Source organism: Wyeomyia smithii, chromosome 3, assembly GCF_029784165.1.
Source record: "Wyeomyia smithii strain HCP4-BCI-WySm-NY-G18 chromosome 3, ASM2978416v1, whole genome shotgun sequence".
Classification (NCBI taxonomy): domain Eukaryota; kingdom Metazoa; phylum Arthropoda; class Insecta; order Diptera; family Culicidae; genus Wyeomyia; species Wyeomyia smithii.
Window position 1 is genome coordinate 30201852 of NC_073696.1, and position 18499 is coordinate 30220350.

Consider the following 18499-nt stretch of genomic DNA (forward strand, 5'->3'; position numbering starts at 1 on the left):
GTGTATGAAACAGGTAAGACAGTGAAGGCTTTTAGTTTGATGGTCTGTCGTCTGTTACTTCTGTGGAAATTGAAACTAACATATATGTAGAGCGGTAGGTTGACTTCTTACTCAATCGGAGGTCTGACGGTACAACTGCAGAACAGATTGGTTGGATTTAATATTTACGAGCGGTTTACTGTATCTCAGACATAGACCAGAGATGGTCGGCCAACCTGCCGAGCATTCAATCCGTGAGCGACGACAGCCGTGTCGAGGCAGGGGAGGCAAGGGTTACGAATGAGGAACTCATCGTGATCGCCAAATCCCTAAAGGTGAGCAAGGCACCGGGACCGGATGGTATCCCTAACCTGGCGATCAGGCTGGCGATAAAAACGGCCCCCGGGCTGTTCAGGGCAGTCATGCAGAGGTGCCTGGATGACTGTCTATTTCCGGACAGGTGGAAGCGGCAGAGACTGGTCTTATTGCCGAAGGCTGGGAAACCGCCAGGGGACCCATCGGCATATAGGCCTATCTGCCTGCTGGACACCGCGGGCAAGGTGCTTGAGAGGATCATCCTCAACAGACTGGTAAGGTACACGGAGGGTGTACACGGTCTGGCAAGTAACCAGTTCGGCTTCCGGAAGGGCAGGTCCACGCTGGACGCAATCTCTTCCGTCATCAAGACGGCGGAGGTAGCAATCCAGCGCAAGAGAAGGGGAATACGCTACTGCGCAATTGTCACGCTCGACGTGAAGAATGCGTTCAATAGTGCCAGTTGGGACTCCATAGCGCTCGCGCTCAGGAGCATCCATGTACCGGTGTCGCTGTACAAGATTCTGGAAAATTATTTCCAGAATCGAGTACTTGTTTACGACACAGAGGAGGGTCAGAAGTGCGTCCCAATTACCGCAGGAGTTCCGCAAGGTTCTATCCTGGGCCCGGTGTTGTGGAATGTCATGTATGACGGAGTGTTAAAACTCAAGTTCCCTGTAGGGGTTGTGATCGTCGGCTTTGAAGACGACATAACGCTGGAGGTTTACGGCTAGTCTATCGAGGAGGTCGAGTTGACGGCCGCGCACTGTATACGCAAGGTCGAGGACTGGATGCGCTCCAGGAAACTGGAGCTCGCGCATCATAAGACGGAGGTCACGGTTGTGAACAACCGTAAATCGGAGCAACAAGCGGTGGTCAGAGTCGGAGACTGCACCATCACCTCGAAGCGATCCCTGAAGCTCTTGGGGGTTATGGTGGACGACAAGCTCACGTTCGGGAGTCACGTCGACTATGCTTGTAAGAGGGCCTCATCGGCTATTGCAGCACTATCTCGTATGATGTCCAATAGCTCAGCGGTTTATGGCAGCAAGCGAAGACTTCTTGCCAGCGTGGTTTCGTCCATACTTAGGTATGGTGGGCCAGTCTGGTCCAGAGCGCTAGGTACTAACAGTTACCGTGGTAAACTGGAAAGTACCTACAGGCTCATGTGCCTGAGAGTTGCGAGTGCGTATCGTACGGTGTCATACGATGCAATCTGTGTCTTGTCCGGCATGATGCCTATCAGCATCGCCATCAAGGAGGACAGAAGGTGTTTCGACCAACGTGACACAAGGGGCATACGAGGTACCAGAAGGTCATTCTCGATGCTCCGCTGGCAGCGGGAATGGTCCAACTCCACAAAGGGCAGATGGACGCACCGACTCATACCGGAGATATCCGGCTGGGTCGGGAGACGACATGGTGAAGTGAACTTCCACCTGACACAAATCCTGTCAGGCCATGGTTATTTCAGGCAATATCTGCACAGGTTCGGACACGCGGTGTCCCCCATGTGTCCCGAGTGCGTGGAGGAGGAGGAGACTGCTGAGCATGTCTTCTTCGTATGCCCCCGTTTCGTAAGAGCGAGGAGCAACATGATGGCTGTGAGCGGGCCTGGCACTACTCCGGACAATCTAGTCCGGAGGATGTGCGACGACCCGGACATCTGGAACGCGGTCTGTGCGGCCGCCTCTCAGATTGTTCTGGAGCTGCAACGTGTGTGGCGGGTCAACCACCAACACGCCAGTGGTAGCTAATTACCAGTCTCCAGGTAGTTAGCTAGGAGGTTATAAGAGTAAAGAGGGTGCATCACGCACAAAAGCCACTCCCCGACGTAATACTCAACCGTCGTTCCGGGAAGACCAGGGCTGGAGACTGGAGGGGTTTTAGTGGGTCGGGACAGGGATCAGTAGGTGCCTGGGCGAGTGTAACTACCCCAGCATCTCTCCCCTAGTCTCATCCCCACACCCTGAGTTCTCTTCTCAGGTGTCTGTTTGCAGATTTCCCCGCCAACTTTAAAATATATATATATATATATATATATATATATATATATATATATATATATATATATATATATATATATATATATATATATATATATATATATATATATATATATATATATATATATATATATATCTACGAGCGTATTGCAGGAGATTACAGACTAGAATTACTTAAATAAATTAATAGCTGTAGTTGTTTTCCTCTAGAATACATATAAACATTCAGAATGGCCTCCCGCAAGGGTTGATTTTTTCAGTGCTTTGCATGAAAGGGAAAAATAACCAAATCAAATTAAGAAAAAATCATTATTATAGATGAATTAAAGAGAAAAACCTTTAAATGGATCAGACCAACATTAAACGACCCGTGGAGTCAACAGCGGAAGATTTTGCCTAGAAAATATTTTTTCCTGAATAACCTTTATTTATCTTTTAGCATTCGAATTATTCCGCTATTTGCTAACCGCTCTGTCCACAGCTATTTCACCCGACACTCTGGCGAGGTCGGACAAAAATATATTTATCCAGAATTTCAACAACCCATTCTCACAGGAGCCATTTCCTTTCTACCCTTTATTTTCCATCCAGAAATTCCAAAGGGAGCGAATAAAAACCTGCTGCGACGCCCACCCGACCCCAGCTACTACTGTCAGAAGCAACATTTCATTCACACATTTCCGTAGTCCGAAAGCACCCGCATCCGCACCCACACCAGATACGCCATGCCATCGCTATCCGTGTCACTGCTACTGATCGGTCTGGCGCTGACCGTCGTCACAAGCGCTCAAAAATACACCGACAAATTCGACAACATCAACGTGGATCAGGTGCTCGGTAACGACCGCATCCTGAACAACTACCTCAAGTGCCTGCTGGATAAAGGACCGTGCACCCAGGAGGGACGGGAGCTGAAGAGTGAGTACATAGCCGGTGTCCGGTCGCATACGTAAGGTCCCGCATTAGAGTGTTATGTGTGGTGGTAGATCAAAGTGCTGACAAAGCTGTCGGTACGTAAATTGCTCTTTGCGTTGGTTTCATGTTTACCTACCTAAGGAGAAAACGAGGACTGTACCTATTAAAGTTTAGTATGACCGCCCTTCCTCACCCCTGAGAACGATGTCAATTTGTTCATCTATCGTCTATTATACACTATATCCATTCGAGAAGCATCCAATCCAGATGATACATTCGACCAATTATCGTCGGCTGCTGGTGTCGCGTAACAAGAGCAGGGTTAATGAGTTTCTATTTGGAAGGAGTACTTCCCAGGTAGCAAAAACTCAATCAAGTGAGCCTTGATTGAATCATTCGTCAGCCCACACCACCCCTTAGCACGTGATATTCGGTAGGATTAATTAGTCTCGAGTGTGAAAGGAACTGATCCGGAGAAAAAACCCATTGGACTGTATCAACCTGGTGCTGAAATAATGAGCCAATTATTTTTGTCCCAGAAGCAGCATCCTTGCTCTACGAGCACAAATTTGTTTCATCTTCTTTAGTTGTTACCGTTGACGGTGTCAATGGATAAATGTTTAATTCGGTCGCTTTGGCAAGCGAGAAGCTTATGACACCGACTGAACAACCATCAAGCGTTTAGTCTGGAAAGGTGTGCTCCCTGGAGCGCCACTCGAAATGATGTAATCATTTAAATTCGGAAGATAAAAGATGAAAATGCCATCGGTGGAATTTTTCCCACACACATATCTAGATAAACATTTCAAAAGGTCCTATCTGCTTTCATCGTTTTTCCGAAACGTCTTTTTATTTTGGTAACGGTTTAACTTTAGTAGCTCTCTCAAGCGTGGTTTTCGTTCAGAAGGCTAGAGCGATCCCTCCGCTATCAACTTGTCCAAATTACGTGTCATAAAAGGTGTTTGATAAGTTGTGGTGATTGAATGAAATTGATCGATCAAAAAAACGATCAAAGCAGATAGGACCTTTTGAAATGTTTCTCTAGATATGAGTAATGATTTAGGGTAACTTATGTCATTCACTTTATCCTTGTGTAGGCGAGAATAGTCTCTTTCATGGAAGCTGCTCAAAAGTGGAGCATTAAATCATTTTAAGTGGTATTCGTAGAAGCCAAAGAATTCTTTCAATTGGCTTGAAAATGATATGTCATACATTACTACCTTTTTGGTGCATAACTATTCACTTGGTAAACTGCACTTGAAATGAGAATGAGTTTCATTGTTAATTTTCCAGCACATGTGTGGTGGTTGAACTACTGCTTTACACACTGCACTTAAAAGCTGCACTTCATGATTTTATGGAGCAATCTAGAAGATGCAATTAAAGGCGCTATCTCTGACAGAGCAATCTCTGGATGGACACGGGTGAAACATGGCAGAAAATAACAGCTATATAAAAGCCGATTAATTTTAACGCTTGTCTCTACACGGTTTTAACTGGGTAGGGTTGATATGAACAAGTAGAAAAAAGTGGCTGTTAACTACATTTTTTCGTCTTTTCTGATGAAATCATCTACTTGATTAGTATATATTTTATTGCTGTGTCAACCGAGTGCTCCGAAAAAAGAACCCGCTCCAAGTGTCAGCTTCCTTTAAACTGCCAGCATCGTTTTCATAGTCATCAAAAGTGTACTGCAATAACTGATGACTCTTTCGCTTGATAATTTCTAAAGGTACGTTTAGACTATTAGACATGTCGGTCTGATTTTGACCACTGCAGAAATCGAAAATCTGCTCGATTTACCGTTCGACATACTTTGTCGAACCTGTTTGTATGGCGGTGTTCACACTGCTTGCACAAGTCGAAAGAGGGAACTGTCAAATGAATTTTCAAAACCTATCAAAACAAATTAAAGAGGAAAATCAGATAACGTACCTTATTGCTGGATACAGCTCCAGTTTGGTCCTTTCTTTTCTCCATTTCAATACTTGCCAGCACACAAAAAACGGAAATGATGTTTGTTATGGAAAGTCAGAAAAAAACTGAAAAAAAACAAAGGGTTCCTATGTTCTTGGAGTCGAACGAAAAATAGAAATGTTTCTATTCCTTTCGACATATCTAACGGCATGTCGAATCGCAATATCAAATAGGTGTAAACGTAAAACAACATTGTATTCGATATATTTTCGAGCAATTAGCTCGAATCAGATGAAAAAATCAGATAGTCTAAATATACCTTAACTCAGCCGAAACACAACGGTATAGTACAGCACCAATTTTATTAATTATCTTTGCTCGCACCCATAAAGGTCGCTTTGGATTACTGTAGTCTCGGGCAAAAACTGTGTATCCTACTTCAAAAATGAAACACTTCTTCGTAACGTAAAGATTTTTAATTGTCTTACGTCGTCGTCTCTTTGTAGCTTTGAGCTTGTCGAACGCATCTCTCTTCCGAACATTAGTTTGCATAGAGTAGCACGATACATCTCCAAGTACGTATTCAGCTTCCACACTACTGACTTCCTCTTGAACGCTGGATCTGATGACAATTTCTTCAATGCATTTTTCACAGTTTTTACCGCATTTTCAACTGCACTTTTGGAACAAGGACCATACGGCACTATCGTCAAATGTTTGATACCTAGGTGGGTGCAAAAAGCTTTGAATTTCATCGTGGAAACGCCGTTCCATTATCGGATACCAGTTTTTCGATGGCTTCGAATCTACTTGCGACTTCTGCAATTTTTTGATAGTTTCCTCCAAAGTTAACGAGCGTACAGCATGCGCCTCCATTCACATGCTGTGCCAAAATGTTGAGCTCCACGGACCGAAAAATAGCTACCTACACAATCGCAAGGTGCGCTAGTAAGACGCCAGTGAAATATTGAATCGCCTCGCTCTGGTCGGCTCTGGATACACAGGTCGCATTTTGTGCCAATGTATTCAAGTTCTTCTTCCTCCTTCGTCCAGTGAAGGCCTCCAAAAATATGTTATTCAACAACACGGCTCAGTCATCTGTCACGATGGTTTCCCATGACAATTTGCTTTTGCTCGACTAGTGATCAAGTTTCAGCTTCGATATAATACAAGAAACTGACAGACTCATCTTCGTCCTCTTTACCGTCATTGCTTCCAATAGGATATCGTGACAAAAAGTCCGCTTGTACGTTTAAGACTTCTTCTAATTGATGAATTTCGTAGTCTCAACTCGACATAATTTCTGTTAACGCTCAGACGGCGTTTTTGGTACACTTTCAGAACTAACCAGACAAGCCTTTCGGCCGTCATTAGCTCAAAATGTTGACCATACAGAACTTATTGATCCCGCAATAGAAAGCCAACGCTTCTCTATCAATCACCGAGTATTCAGCTTCATGTTTCTTGAATGCCCTCGTGGCAAACGGATGGGGTGTTCAGTCAGGAAATCCAGCCATAACAGCCTAAAAAAAAATTCTCCAATGTTGCTTGGAAAATTGAACATATTGTCTTTGTCCCGAAAGGGAGTCGATTCATCCAATACACTTCTCGGTGCGTCTTCAAACCAAGCTTCAAAAAATACTTTCCGTCCTGCAGCGCCGCGAAAATTTCGTCAATAACTGAGAACGGATGACGGGTGGCCACTAGAACGGGTTGACAGTGATGCGATAATTTGAGGTGGCATTGCGCATTTTGTTTCGAGTGATTTTTGTTCGTTTCGACCACATTTGACATTGCTGATTTCGATTCGAGCTCGAAACGAGTAGATGGCGTTCTATTGCAGTTGATCTTCGAGCAAAACTGGCATTACGTAATGGTTTGATCGAGAATTTTTTAGCTCGAAAGTGATAGGAAATGGTCGATAAGTTGAAGACGTTCGCTTGTATCTAAGTTTGTTAACTAAAACATAAATAATTTCACTAAAAATCTGTGAAGCGGAAAAACAATAATTTGGTAGGATCCACTAGCGAGTAGATTCAAACTTTAACGGAGCAGGAATTGTACTAGTGCAGTTTGGAGGGAAATACTGTATTTAAAATAGATCTCAGTGCCCCCCGCCTTATCTTGAAATGTTGACGAAACCATGAAAAAAAATTTCTTTTGCATCAGTAAATAATTAACTTTGTTTCATTTAATGTAAGCCTAATACTCATATCTTATTGTTTACGTCTCTGTATATTCCTAAAACCATTTTCATCACTAGAAAAATCGTAGAAAAACATTCAAAGATTAAGATTTTGTTTTAGGAACAAATCTTATAATAAACGTAAAAAATACCAACCCCCAGGGGCAAGACACTATTGATATATGGCGGAATATTCCCAATATTAGATATTACAAAGTATTTATCGTTGCATTGTTAGGCGTGGGTGTGATGTTAATGTGTCGGATAAACGATAAATATCAAAATTTATCAACCGATATCGTTTTATATTACCAAAATATTTTTCATGAAAATAAAGTTTTCTCGCCCCTAGACAAATCTGACATTTACTTTCGAGTCAATGTTTGCGCGAAATAAACTGCAATAAAATTGGGGTGTCGAAAATAATACGCAATACAGCTTCCAGATGGTCTCGAGGTACGATGCTGGCCTAACAAACCTGTCGTCGTAGGTTCGAGTCTTGGCTCGGGAGAGACTGTTAGTGTCAGTAGGATCGTAGCGCTAGCCCCGTAATTGTCCTGTACACTAAACAGTTGGGTGCGAAGTCTGTGTATAAATAAACAGAAGGTCATGTTCCGAATCGGAATTTAGCAACAAGGCATTGCTTTTTTTACCAGCTCCACATCGAAGCGATTTTGATTTCTCTCGATTCGAGTTACTCGAAGCGAAATGCGCAAAATCTCCCCTGCACACAGTCTTAATGATTAATCCTTAATAAGAATAGCGACCAGTAGTGTGCCGCACGTAAATGGCTGGGCAGAGCGTACCTGCAGTACAACCCGTACTAGTTTTTCATAAAATAGACCCCATTGTAATCCATAGCATCCTGCCCAGCAACTCCTATCCGCAGCTCCTCGATGTACCAGCCGGGATACGAGTAACCAAGATCATGGTAATCATTTCGCTGAAAGAGAAGGGAGAGGCTGGCTGACCTTTCTGAGCGTCTGTTTCCCAGGTTTGGAGCGGGTCAAAACAGCGTCCGACCCTAAACGAGCGGCTTAATAAGAAAACGTGCTGTCTCGAACGCTATACCCAAGATGGCAGCCCCATCACGAGACTCGGTAGCGTGGCTCTAGTAAGGCAACTTACCTTAATAATTACACTACGAACATTCAAGAAAATATAACTCGGAACATTCGTCGTGGATCTAGACAACGAACAATGGACCACGAGTGGGAACTCGGTACCTGGAATTGCCAGTCGCTAAATTTTGTGGGCGGAGACAGGATGCCGCTTGAGCAGCTAGAACTCCGCAAGTTCAGCATCGTGGCTCTGCGGGAGATTTGTCGCAAAGGTGAGAAAGTGTGGAAAGTCCATGGAGGCAAGGCCTAGTTCTACCAGAGCGGTGGAGCAACCAACGAGCTGAGAACGGGTGTTTGTGTTATGGACAGAATGCAGGATTGCGTGATCAATTGGAAGGCGATCTACGAGAGGATGTGTCTGTCGAGGATTGAAGGTCGTTTCTTCAACTACAGCATCATCAACGTGTACGGGGTGCGGATTTCGGCTCAGACCATCACCTAGTAGCAGTACATGTGCGCTCAAAACTTTTCAGGGTATTCCACACACGTTAGAACCGTCCTCCTTGGGACTTGTCATTAACTTTGCCAAAGCGAAGTACATGGTAGCTGGCAGGGAGCGTGGGAGTTCCCGTGGTGTTGGTGCTGAGGTGGAGATAGATGGGGAACGATTTGAAGTGGTTGACGAATTCGTTCATCTTGGTACGCTTGTGACATGTGACATGTGACAACGATATGCGCCGTGATGTGAAACGACGAGTTGCAGCTGCGAGCAGGGTCTTCTACGGACTACGTAACCAGCTAAGATCCTCTAGTTTGCAAACTCGCACAAAACTAGCGCTGTATAGGACGCTGATACTCCCGGTGGCCTTTCACGGACATGAAGCATGGACGCTGAAGAAAGCTGATTTTTTTTATTACTTTATTAAGGTGGCTTTCAGCCACAGGCTGGTTCGCCACCATTAAGAGACCATTAAAGATCAAAGAGTGCTCGGAGTTTTTGAGCGCAAAGTTCTGCGAACGACACTGGCGCTAAATTGGAAGATGGAGTGTGGCGCAGACGCATGAATCACGAGTTGTACCAGGTATACAAATTTGTTGATATAGTGAAGGTAATACAGCGGGGCAGGCTTCCGTGGGCTGGACATGTAGCCAAAATGCCTGACGAGAAAGCCTCCAAAACTATCTTCAGCAGAAAACCAAAAAGAGGCCGTCGACTCCGTGATAGGTCTCGCACGCGGTGGATGTGGGCTGTGGAAGAAGATGCACGATCTGCTGGTGTACGAGTACAGAAGAAGCGGGACAACTCTAATTCGTTCGGCCCTAGACCAGTGAACGGTCCGTTAGCCAACGAATTTCTGGAGAACTTGGGGGGTTGGCGGTTTTTGGTACAAAAACAACGTTATTGTCTCTGTACCAATCCAACGTCGATCGCGCGTAATGGCATGATACCAGGTCCGGCCAAAATAATGTCTCGCCTCCGTGGGACTGCAGGAGGCACTCGGTGTGGTTAATTTGGCTGTTGATAGTACCCGTTGTAATGTACGGTTCACTCAGTGTATCGCATTGGCATATGGCCTGCCAGAGCAAGTATTTTTTGGCGAATTAGTCCACTTTCCTTATGTTGTTTTTCTTCCTTATGTCTTTCGGAACATCAAACCGTGATTTGGCGACGCAGAACTCCAGCCCACGTATATGTTCCGTGCCTGACTTGATGTAGGTTTTGTCATTCATAATCACACACATCGGTTTCGTTAACCAATCTCGATACAGCTTCTTTGTGCGGGATTTGGCCACCGTGTTTTATTGATCACACCGACGCCGGTTCGGTGCCTTGCATCATTAGATATATCATTAAGATGCATTTGAATTGTAAATATGACAATGCCACGTGCCTTGCTATTATTATTCGTACTTCAAAACTGAGTCATTTCTTTTCCTGTTGAGAAAGGAAGCATAAACAAACAAGGGAAAGTTTTTTCCTGTTGCCTAGTAATGCTTCGTCTCCAAACCTCTGAAGTGAAAAAACGCTTTTTCACCCCGTGCTTGCTTTTCGATTAAGTCGTTACACCATTCGCAATCACAGCAGACCAAGCTGACATAAGACGTTAGTGAGCTGATAACGTTAATGTTTGAAGACGCTATCGTCATCGTCAATAACGATACATACCAGATTTTAACGATATCGGCGATGACGATTGTCGACGATAATCCATCGTATTAACAACCCTGTTATCAACTATGTTTGCTACGATGGTTCTTAATTCAACACCATACTCCAACGTTGAGCTCTAATGACACGCTTTAACACCAAACTTCACGAACGCAATACGCCACAGGTATCATCAAAATTCCTTTGATTTTTTGTTGTCAATTAAAATTTTCTATGTCTTAAGCCTGTATTACACTCTTTGACCAAGTGTCAAATATTTGTCACTTTTTGATAGATAAAAATTTGGTCAAAGACAATTGTTTGTCACTCTCCAATTTTAACATGGGGCAAACACGGGCAAACAACAACCATGATGTCAAATAAATTTGAATTATGTCAGAAGGTCAAATATTTGACCATTAGACAAAGAGTGTACTACAGGCTTTAAAGTTGTTAAGAACTTTAGCAAATCTCCAGAATCTTTGAAATTCTATAGACACTACTTAGGATATAGGAATTTCACCAAAATGGAATACGTTAAAACTCTTTAGGATTCTTCAAACCAGTGCGGATACAAATCTTTTTCACTCGTGAAATTCTTCGCAAATTTCAACTATTTTTCAATTTTCACTTTCCATTTACGCAGCACCCCTTTTGGGGCACTAGATTTTCATCTTTGAATCAAGCTGTCATATTCTGATGAAATATTTCACGCGCATCATTGACGATCACGCAGCAGATTTTGCTGAAAATACACCAAATAATCGCAAAAAAATTTAAGGCCAAAATTGGTCCAAGAGCGAACTTTCCAAGCCGGTTCCTTTCGAGGATGTGTTTTTTCATCCATCGCTAGTCGCGCAAAAGCACTGTACAGTACGAACAATGAAAAAAAAAAAACTAAGGAAGAGAGAACGTAATTGCATAATTGTGAAATGTTTCCTTGTTATGGTCACTTTGGAAAAAATCAGCTCTGCTTCAAGCATTTTTTGAATCTTTTTTTTTCAAGTTTCTGCGAGAATCTTTATAATCCTATGCAATTCCTAAGAATCTTTAAGTCTTTATTACGCAGTTTTTTGCTCGTTTTTTTAATGCGGTTTTTCACGCGGATTTCGGATTTCAAGTTTTTTTCACGCAAATATCGGAATCTACTCGTTTTTTCGTACACTATGTAACCCCTATTTTCTAGATTTTTTAGTTTTTTTGGTAACTTTTTATGTTCTCCAGATTTGGAATTAGGATTAGAATATTTTTAACTCATATAAAATTTCCTTTGATCCTTCAAAATATCTTAAAGTTGTTCAAAACTTCAAGAATATCTTAAAATTCTGTATAGGAGTTTTTGCAGAATTTGATTTTTTTTCCAAATTTTAGGCTCCCCAAGCTTTCTTCTTTTAATTTTCAAAATTATTAATGAATCTTTTCTTTTCAATTTTATAGAAATGTTCACGGCTTTAAGACTTTGTGACAGATACAAAAAGGATGTCTTAACGGAAATGAATCTCTATGTAAAACGCTCTATTCTGAGGATCTTGATCTACACAGTTTGGTTTCGATCTCAAAGCTACAATCTGTGTTTTGAGGTTTCTAGTATTTTTATTGATGTTTATTCACCTTTTTTGCAGATTTGCTTCATGCTTCAAGTGTTAGTTAATTTTCACTGATAGAATGATGATCGAAATTCATTCAAAAATTTTATTGGCAATCCTAACCATAACTTTTTAGATTTTCGTGCACATTTGAAGCTTTACTTGTTTGCTTATTCAAACAAGTAAGTTCTTGAAATACTCTCTAGCATAAGTGACGCCATATATTCTTCTTTTCTTTTGTCTAAAGTGCCTTTTACATAATTCAAAAACGTCAGATTTGTTTATATCAGGTAAAACTCCTGTAGCTGAGTGCAAACAAAGCGAATCCTCCTTCCCAAAATATATAGCCAATGATTTGGACCGAGTCACTCAAGCGAACATTCCATGACTCCTAGCTGTACGGTTGGAGAGACAGACTCTCATGCTAAGCATTTACCTCCAGACTCAAGATGTCTCTCCCGTTAGCAGTAGCATTCCCGTTTTGCAAAAATCCTACTCGCTTCAACGCACTTCAGTACATCCTCAGACGTTATGTGTAAGCGAAGCGGTTTGGGTGGGTGTGGAGTTCGAATGGAACCCGCCAACCAAGGGATGCGGAAAAGCTACTCTAAATTCGGTCCCAAACCGATCCGATTTTATTTCGCTTAAGTGCTTCAACTTCAGTAACGTTAAAGATTTAACCGTCGGAATGTTTCCACCGACAGATGCTACTTTTATTCGTGTGATTATTTGATATTAAATGTCGATTTTGCTTTCCTTTCAGAGCTGCTCCCCGATGCACTGAAGTCGAACTGTGAAAAATGTAGCGAACGACAAAAGACCAGCTCCCGCAAGGTGATCAGCCATCTGGAGACCAAGAAGCCGGCCGAGTGGAAAAAACTACTAGACAAGTACGACCCGCAGGGAATCTACAAAAGCAAGTTCGAAAAGTTGAACAAAAGCGCTCAGTAGATACGGTGTGTGTGTGTGTGTGTGTGTGTTCGCAACGAGAATTTGATTTCAAATGTCGGGTATTTCTGTTCGGAGAGGAAAGTTTCTGTACAAGCAAAGACAAAGTCGTGTAATTTGTACTCACAAATAAATACGATATCGGTGGCCATACAAACTAGCAAGTGCAAGTTTTAGGAAAGCAATATATGTTTCACATCTGTAGAGAAATGTCCCAACCCAGAAATGCAATGTTATGTGACAAAACATTGTCTCTAGAAATACGTCTCAAACTGATGCCCAGCGGGAGCAGGGTACAAAAGCATAAGTGTGTTACTGTCGGATGAGGAAAACATTGATTATTTCCTGGGAGAAACTTACCCACAACACAGTTGTTGGTTGCATGTACAAAGTTTGCAAGTGACTGTTCTTGCACACAGTCAATAAAACTATCAACGAACGGTAAACATACCCGCAAGTTTTAATGCTAAAGTTGTGGTTGATAGTTTCATCATCGTGAATAGTTTCTGAAATAAATCAGCAAAGCTGCTTTCTAGAATGCACATGTAGATTACATAACGAAGTCAAACTTTCACATTGAAGTAGGTACTGTGATTTTAATCACTTTGCGTAATTTAATACTCGAATCATGTAAACAAGTTGAAATTATTTCCCAAGCTGCTTTACTTACCGGTGAAACGCTGTTTGTTCTATGTTTTGCCATCTTGCTGCACCATGTTTTCAATCCAAAACTTTTTTCTGCGGAATAGCAAATGCTTCGTCCATCTGTGTCTACTTGAAAACCACTCGTAGGATTATGTTTCCAAGCAGATTAGTACAATTTATACATTTTTACGATGGTCTTGTTTAAAAAACATACACAGCGAACGCACTTGTCAAATGTTCACTATGTATTCCGCTTCCAGGCTCCACGATTTGATACAAATATGAGTAATAAGTAGTTATTTCACCAATCATACAATAGAAACAAAAGAGGATTTTCCTGAAAAATCCTAACGATAACAGATTGAACCTCTGCATGCTATGATACTAACGATGGAAAGTACAATTTTCCCACATTTACCACATATTTGGGTCGGTGTTTTCCCTATGGTGGCGCAGTACGCAGCATTGCGGTTTTGCCGCAACTTTCTGGTGCTGTCTGCATTTTATTCCACAGTATCTGTTTATCATATCGAATGGACGGACGGAGAAAATTGAAAAACCATAAACGTTCTGTTGAGAGGAAAAAAAAACAAGCAAACATGGCTTCCATTCAACTCCGACAAAACCAAGCTGCTACCACCAGCTTTGCAACAGTGTTTGCGAACTTCGTTTGGTGGTATTATTATTCGCTTAGATTTATTCTTATTTGCGGTATTCTCAACTTGGGTTGATGAAGCTTACAAAGCTAGATTTAACACTCTTCGGAAATGGCACAGCAGTTACAAAAAAAAACCTCTTTCTACATTTGATTGACATGCAGGTATTTCATCAGTTGGTTTGATGAAAAAACGATGAAAATAAATTACAAGATTAGTTTCAAATAACCAAAACAGTGTGCAAAGATGGAAAACCAAGGTATAAGAAAAAGAGGCAAAACAATTTCTCAAACTTGACCTAAAATTGTAATTTAATTCAAAAGAAGTGAACAACATTACAAATGATTTCTAATTTAAGTCAAGATGTGCCAGAACGAAAAATGATTCCAGCCCAATTTTGCACTACTAAACATTCTTCTGAATGCCATTGAATGCAAAAAGTCATTGAAGCTCGCTGAAACAGACAACAATTAGAAATTATATTCATAAACGCGGAGTTTCGTAACGCAGTTAATGTTATTCATTTCTAATGTGAATTCGAATGTAGACTGATGAAATACCACATAATCTGGGTACTTTCGGAGCTGGAAGGTAACTCCAAATGCCAACTTAAAATCCATGATAGCGACTTCAGATTCTGAAAAATAACCTAAAATGGCCAAATATCACTTTTGGAATCTAAAAATCAACTTCAGACAAGATTTGGAATTTCAAGATAACAACTTGCGATAATTGGAACACAGTCTGAAATGGCCAAATATCATTCGAAAATATTTCCGGAACAGAGATGATGCTCGGAGTCAACTCCAGATGAAATTTTTGAATCAAAGATAACCAAATTGCTCATCTTTCTGGTAACATGTGGATTCCGTGACGAAAAAACTGCTTATCTTTCGAGGTGACCCAAGTATCAATCCAATTTTGACTTCTTCATAACGGAAGTGTTGACAGATAGACCATCGATCAGAACAGGAGAAAATCAGATGAGGTAACGTCTGGAGAGTACTGCGGGTGTGGTAAGATCTCCCACTTCAGTATTTCCAAGTACTTTTTGCCACCTTGGCGATATTGGGTCACCCGTTCTTTTCCGTTTTTCTTCACACGCACTGACCAAACTAAGCATACAGCATCAATCATAGTAACCCAAGAGACAGCAGAAAAAATTTTACAGCTCTATAAGTCGAACTGAAAACGGACATCGTGCGGCACTTTGTAAACGCCGGATACGCCGCTCCGGCATCTACAACATCTTGGCACTATTGGACAACAATCAGGGCATCGAAAGAAAGCCTGGTTCCGAACGGCCGACGACCCTGAGTGACAAGAAGCTCCAAAGGATGCCAAAGAGGAAGACCGAGGGAAAAGTGGCTACAACGCTGCGCGTGCTTGGTCGGGAGGTCGGTGTAACCGGCCGTGAACGGAAAAAATTATAGTATGAAGTGCCAGCCGGAAGTTGCGTCGTTCATCAAGAAATACCATAAGGGCAAGGATGCAGTGTCCTGGCCGGATCCGGCGTCGGCTCACTTTTCGAAGCGATTGTTGGAGGAGAGAAAGCGGCTGAATATCGATGTGGAACCCAACTCGGCGTTTCACCGAGAATTTCTGGGCAAACCTAAAGCACTCCAACAGTTTTGTCGAGAAAACTGACGAGCAATTGATAAAACGAACGAAGGAAGAACTGTGTCGATTCATATCAATCAGCACACGCTAGAGAGTAGAAAACAGCAGAAACGAAGTTGTGTACCTTTTAAAAACGTTTCCTTAACTCAAAATGAGCGCATTTTGATAACCGAGAAACGTTTTCAAGGGCACAAAAAGAAAAAAAAACTAAACGAGCAAATGATGAAGAAGAAATTCCAAATTAGGCAAGATAAAACAAATATAGAAAACGTTTCACAATCTAGATTGAAATCACAAATAGAAGGCTTGAGAAGACAAGAAGAACAAAACCAAACAGTCAAAAAGTTGAAATGCTAAATATGTGGAAAAGTACAGAAAATTGAAGAAAAAAAACAAAGTAGGCACTCCTAAGGAAATAGCTGAAGAAGTTTTTTGAAATACGGCCGCAAGGTTATCGTAAAATTACAACAGCTTGTCTTAAGGGGTTATATACCTTTTTGGTCGAGAAAAATGAGGGAAGTTTGAATTTATTTTTAAGTGCATAGCACCATTTTCATTGCATCGAAGTGGTATTTTTCTAAAAGTACAGTTTATCAACAACAAGAAAATACGTTTGATTTTGAGATATACCAATTATTACTGGAGTAATGGCCGTTTCCCCGAAACGCTATTTTTTGCAGAGGCTTGCGGTGATCCTGATAGAGACTCAGCGGGTCAACTGAATTCAATAAACTCATATTATTTCACTAGTTTAGAAGTGTGCCGGGTCCTTGAACGATCGCTTTTATGAGTATTTTGTTTTCGGTGCAAACAGGAACGTTTTTCCCAAAAAATTCACGTTTTGAACGCAAAAAAATTCCATTAAACATTTTTTTGCGGCAAAATGTAACTGTATGTTTCAAAAAGCGATCGTTCAAGGACCGGCGAATTTTATAACGAAAATTAAAAAAAAAAAGATGAAGGAAATCGGTTCAGTAGTTTTCCCGCAATCAGGATCACGGCAAAGTCATTTTCCGGGAAAACTATTCCGAGATAATCGCGTGTAAAGTTTCAAGTTTAGCTTATGCGGCCGTGGCGAGGCGCGATGCAAATCGCTCTAACGTTCTTCCTATTGCTCAGATCTTTATGAAAATTTGTGGAAATGTTCTCAACATGTTGTATTTGAAGATAATGTTATAAATTTTTTTCCGGTTTTTTGAAAACTAAAAAGGTATATAACCTCTTAAGTAAATGTGTTTTTTGCAATAGGTTTGGGAATAAATTATTCGAGGTTAATCAATTTAATGGTGTAAAGCGCTAAATTTTAGTAACAATTCTCTTCAAATTTTCTTTTTTATTTATTTGATTGGTCACCTTAAAGAGAAGCGTTGATTTTGGATTGCCATTTACCGATGACACGGGATCTTCTAGTGCTCTTGTTGTTCTTCGCTCCGTACACACCACAGGCAAGCAAACAAGACACAACGATAATAACACAACGCGACGCGACAAATTCGGACAAAATTGCTACATGTCCGGATATGTTCAGCAATGCTATGCAGTGCTGCAGTGCGCTGGTTGACCCGTGTGGAACGCAACGATCGAATGAGTTGTCTGCTCAGCCTTGCTGCGCAAAAATCAGCTGCTGCTCTGCCGATTCAATAAGGCTCTACATTTTTCAATAGTACAATAGATAGCATCACAAAATCACTATTATTGACATATTGACACTTTTTCTCGTCATTATTTAAATACATTTATCGATTTGAAGAAGAAGTTCAGAAACTTTAGACCTTTTCGTTAGTTCAGATAGATTTAAAAACAGAAAGTATTTAAAGTTACTGAGAGTTGTAAGTTTCATTGAACGAACTACTCAACCCGTATCGTATTGCGGCCAGGGTTGCCACTTTCTTTCTGTATTTTTTTTCCGAAAATATATGTATATCTGTATTGCGAGCCAAAACTAATTCAAACCTGAAAACCGCAGCCGCACGTGAGGCTGCAAATCAGAACATCGAAAGTAAGTAAATATTTGCAGTCACAGAGAACTCCGTAAGCAACTGTCCTTAGTTTACCGCATTTCAAAAGGATAAATTAAACGTTTCTCTCTTTTATGCAGATTGCTTTGCGCAGTGGCGACATCGTAACCAATGAGGTACAACCGAGGTACGATTATTGCTAGACTCTGTATTGCTTTTATAGTAAAAAAATCTGTAAAATACAGAAAAATCTGTATATGTGGCATCCCTGGTTGCGACTTGGAACGACAAGCGTTTTCTCTCTTTTTCGGATGCAGTGCACCCTCAGCTACGTTGCATTGGATTGCGCTATTGCTATAGTTCAAATGACTGCAGTCGACTGCTGTAAAGTCGAATTTACAACCGCCTTTGTTTCGTGTTCTAACATTCTGAATGAAGTGTATCCAGCTTTCAACGAGCGGTAATGGCGAACAGTGCACGCAGCCCATTTTGACGTTTTCTGTAGGTCGGGTAATTTTCAATCGCAGTAACGGAGTGAAGAACATAAAAATTTTGCAAC

The 18499-nt window shown here is 41.5% G+C and overlaps 1 protein-coding gene and 1 pseudogene across 1 annotated transcript in view; both read left to right on the forward strand.

Moving 5' to 3' along the window:
• LOC129730755 (ejaculatory bulb-specific protein 3-like) overlaps positions 1-13221 on the forward strand; it is a 39578-nt gene extending 26357 nt beyond the window's left edge. Inside the window, exons 2-3 of the mRNA XM_055690311.1 lie at positions 2892-3218; positions 12877-13221. Coding sequence (XP_055546286.1) covers positions 3026-3218; positions 12877-13064 — 381 coding nt within the window. The 5' untranslated portion in view covers positions 2892-3025 and the 3' untranslated portion in view covers positions 13065-13221. The remainder of the gene's footprint in view (positions 1-2891; positions 3219-12876) is intronic.
• A 4861-nt stretch (positions 13222-18082) lies between these two features.
• On the forward strand, positions 18083-18195 carry LOC129733484 (U4 spliceosomal RNA; annotated as a pseudogene).
• Positions 18196-18499: the final 304 nt, after the last annotated feature.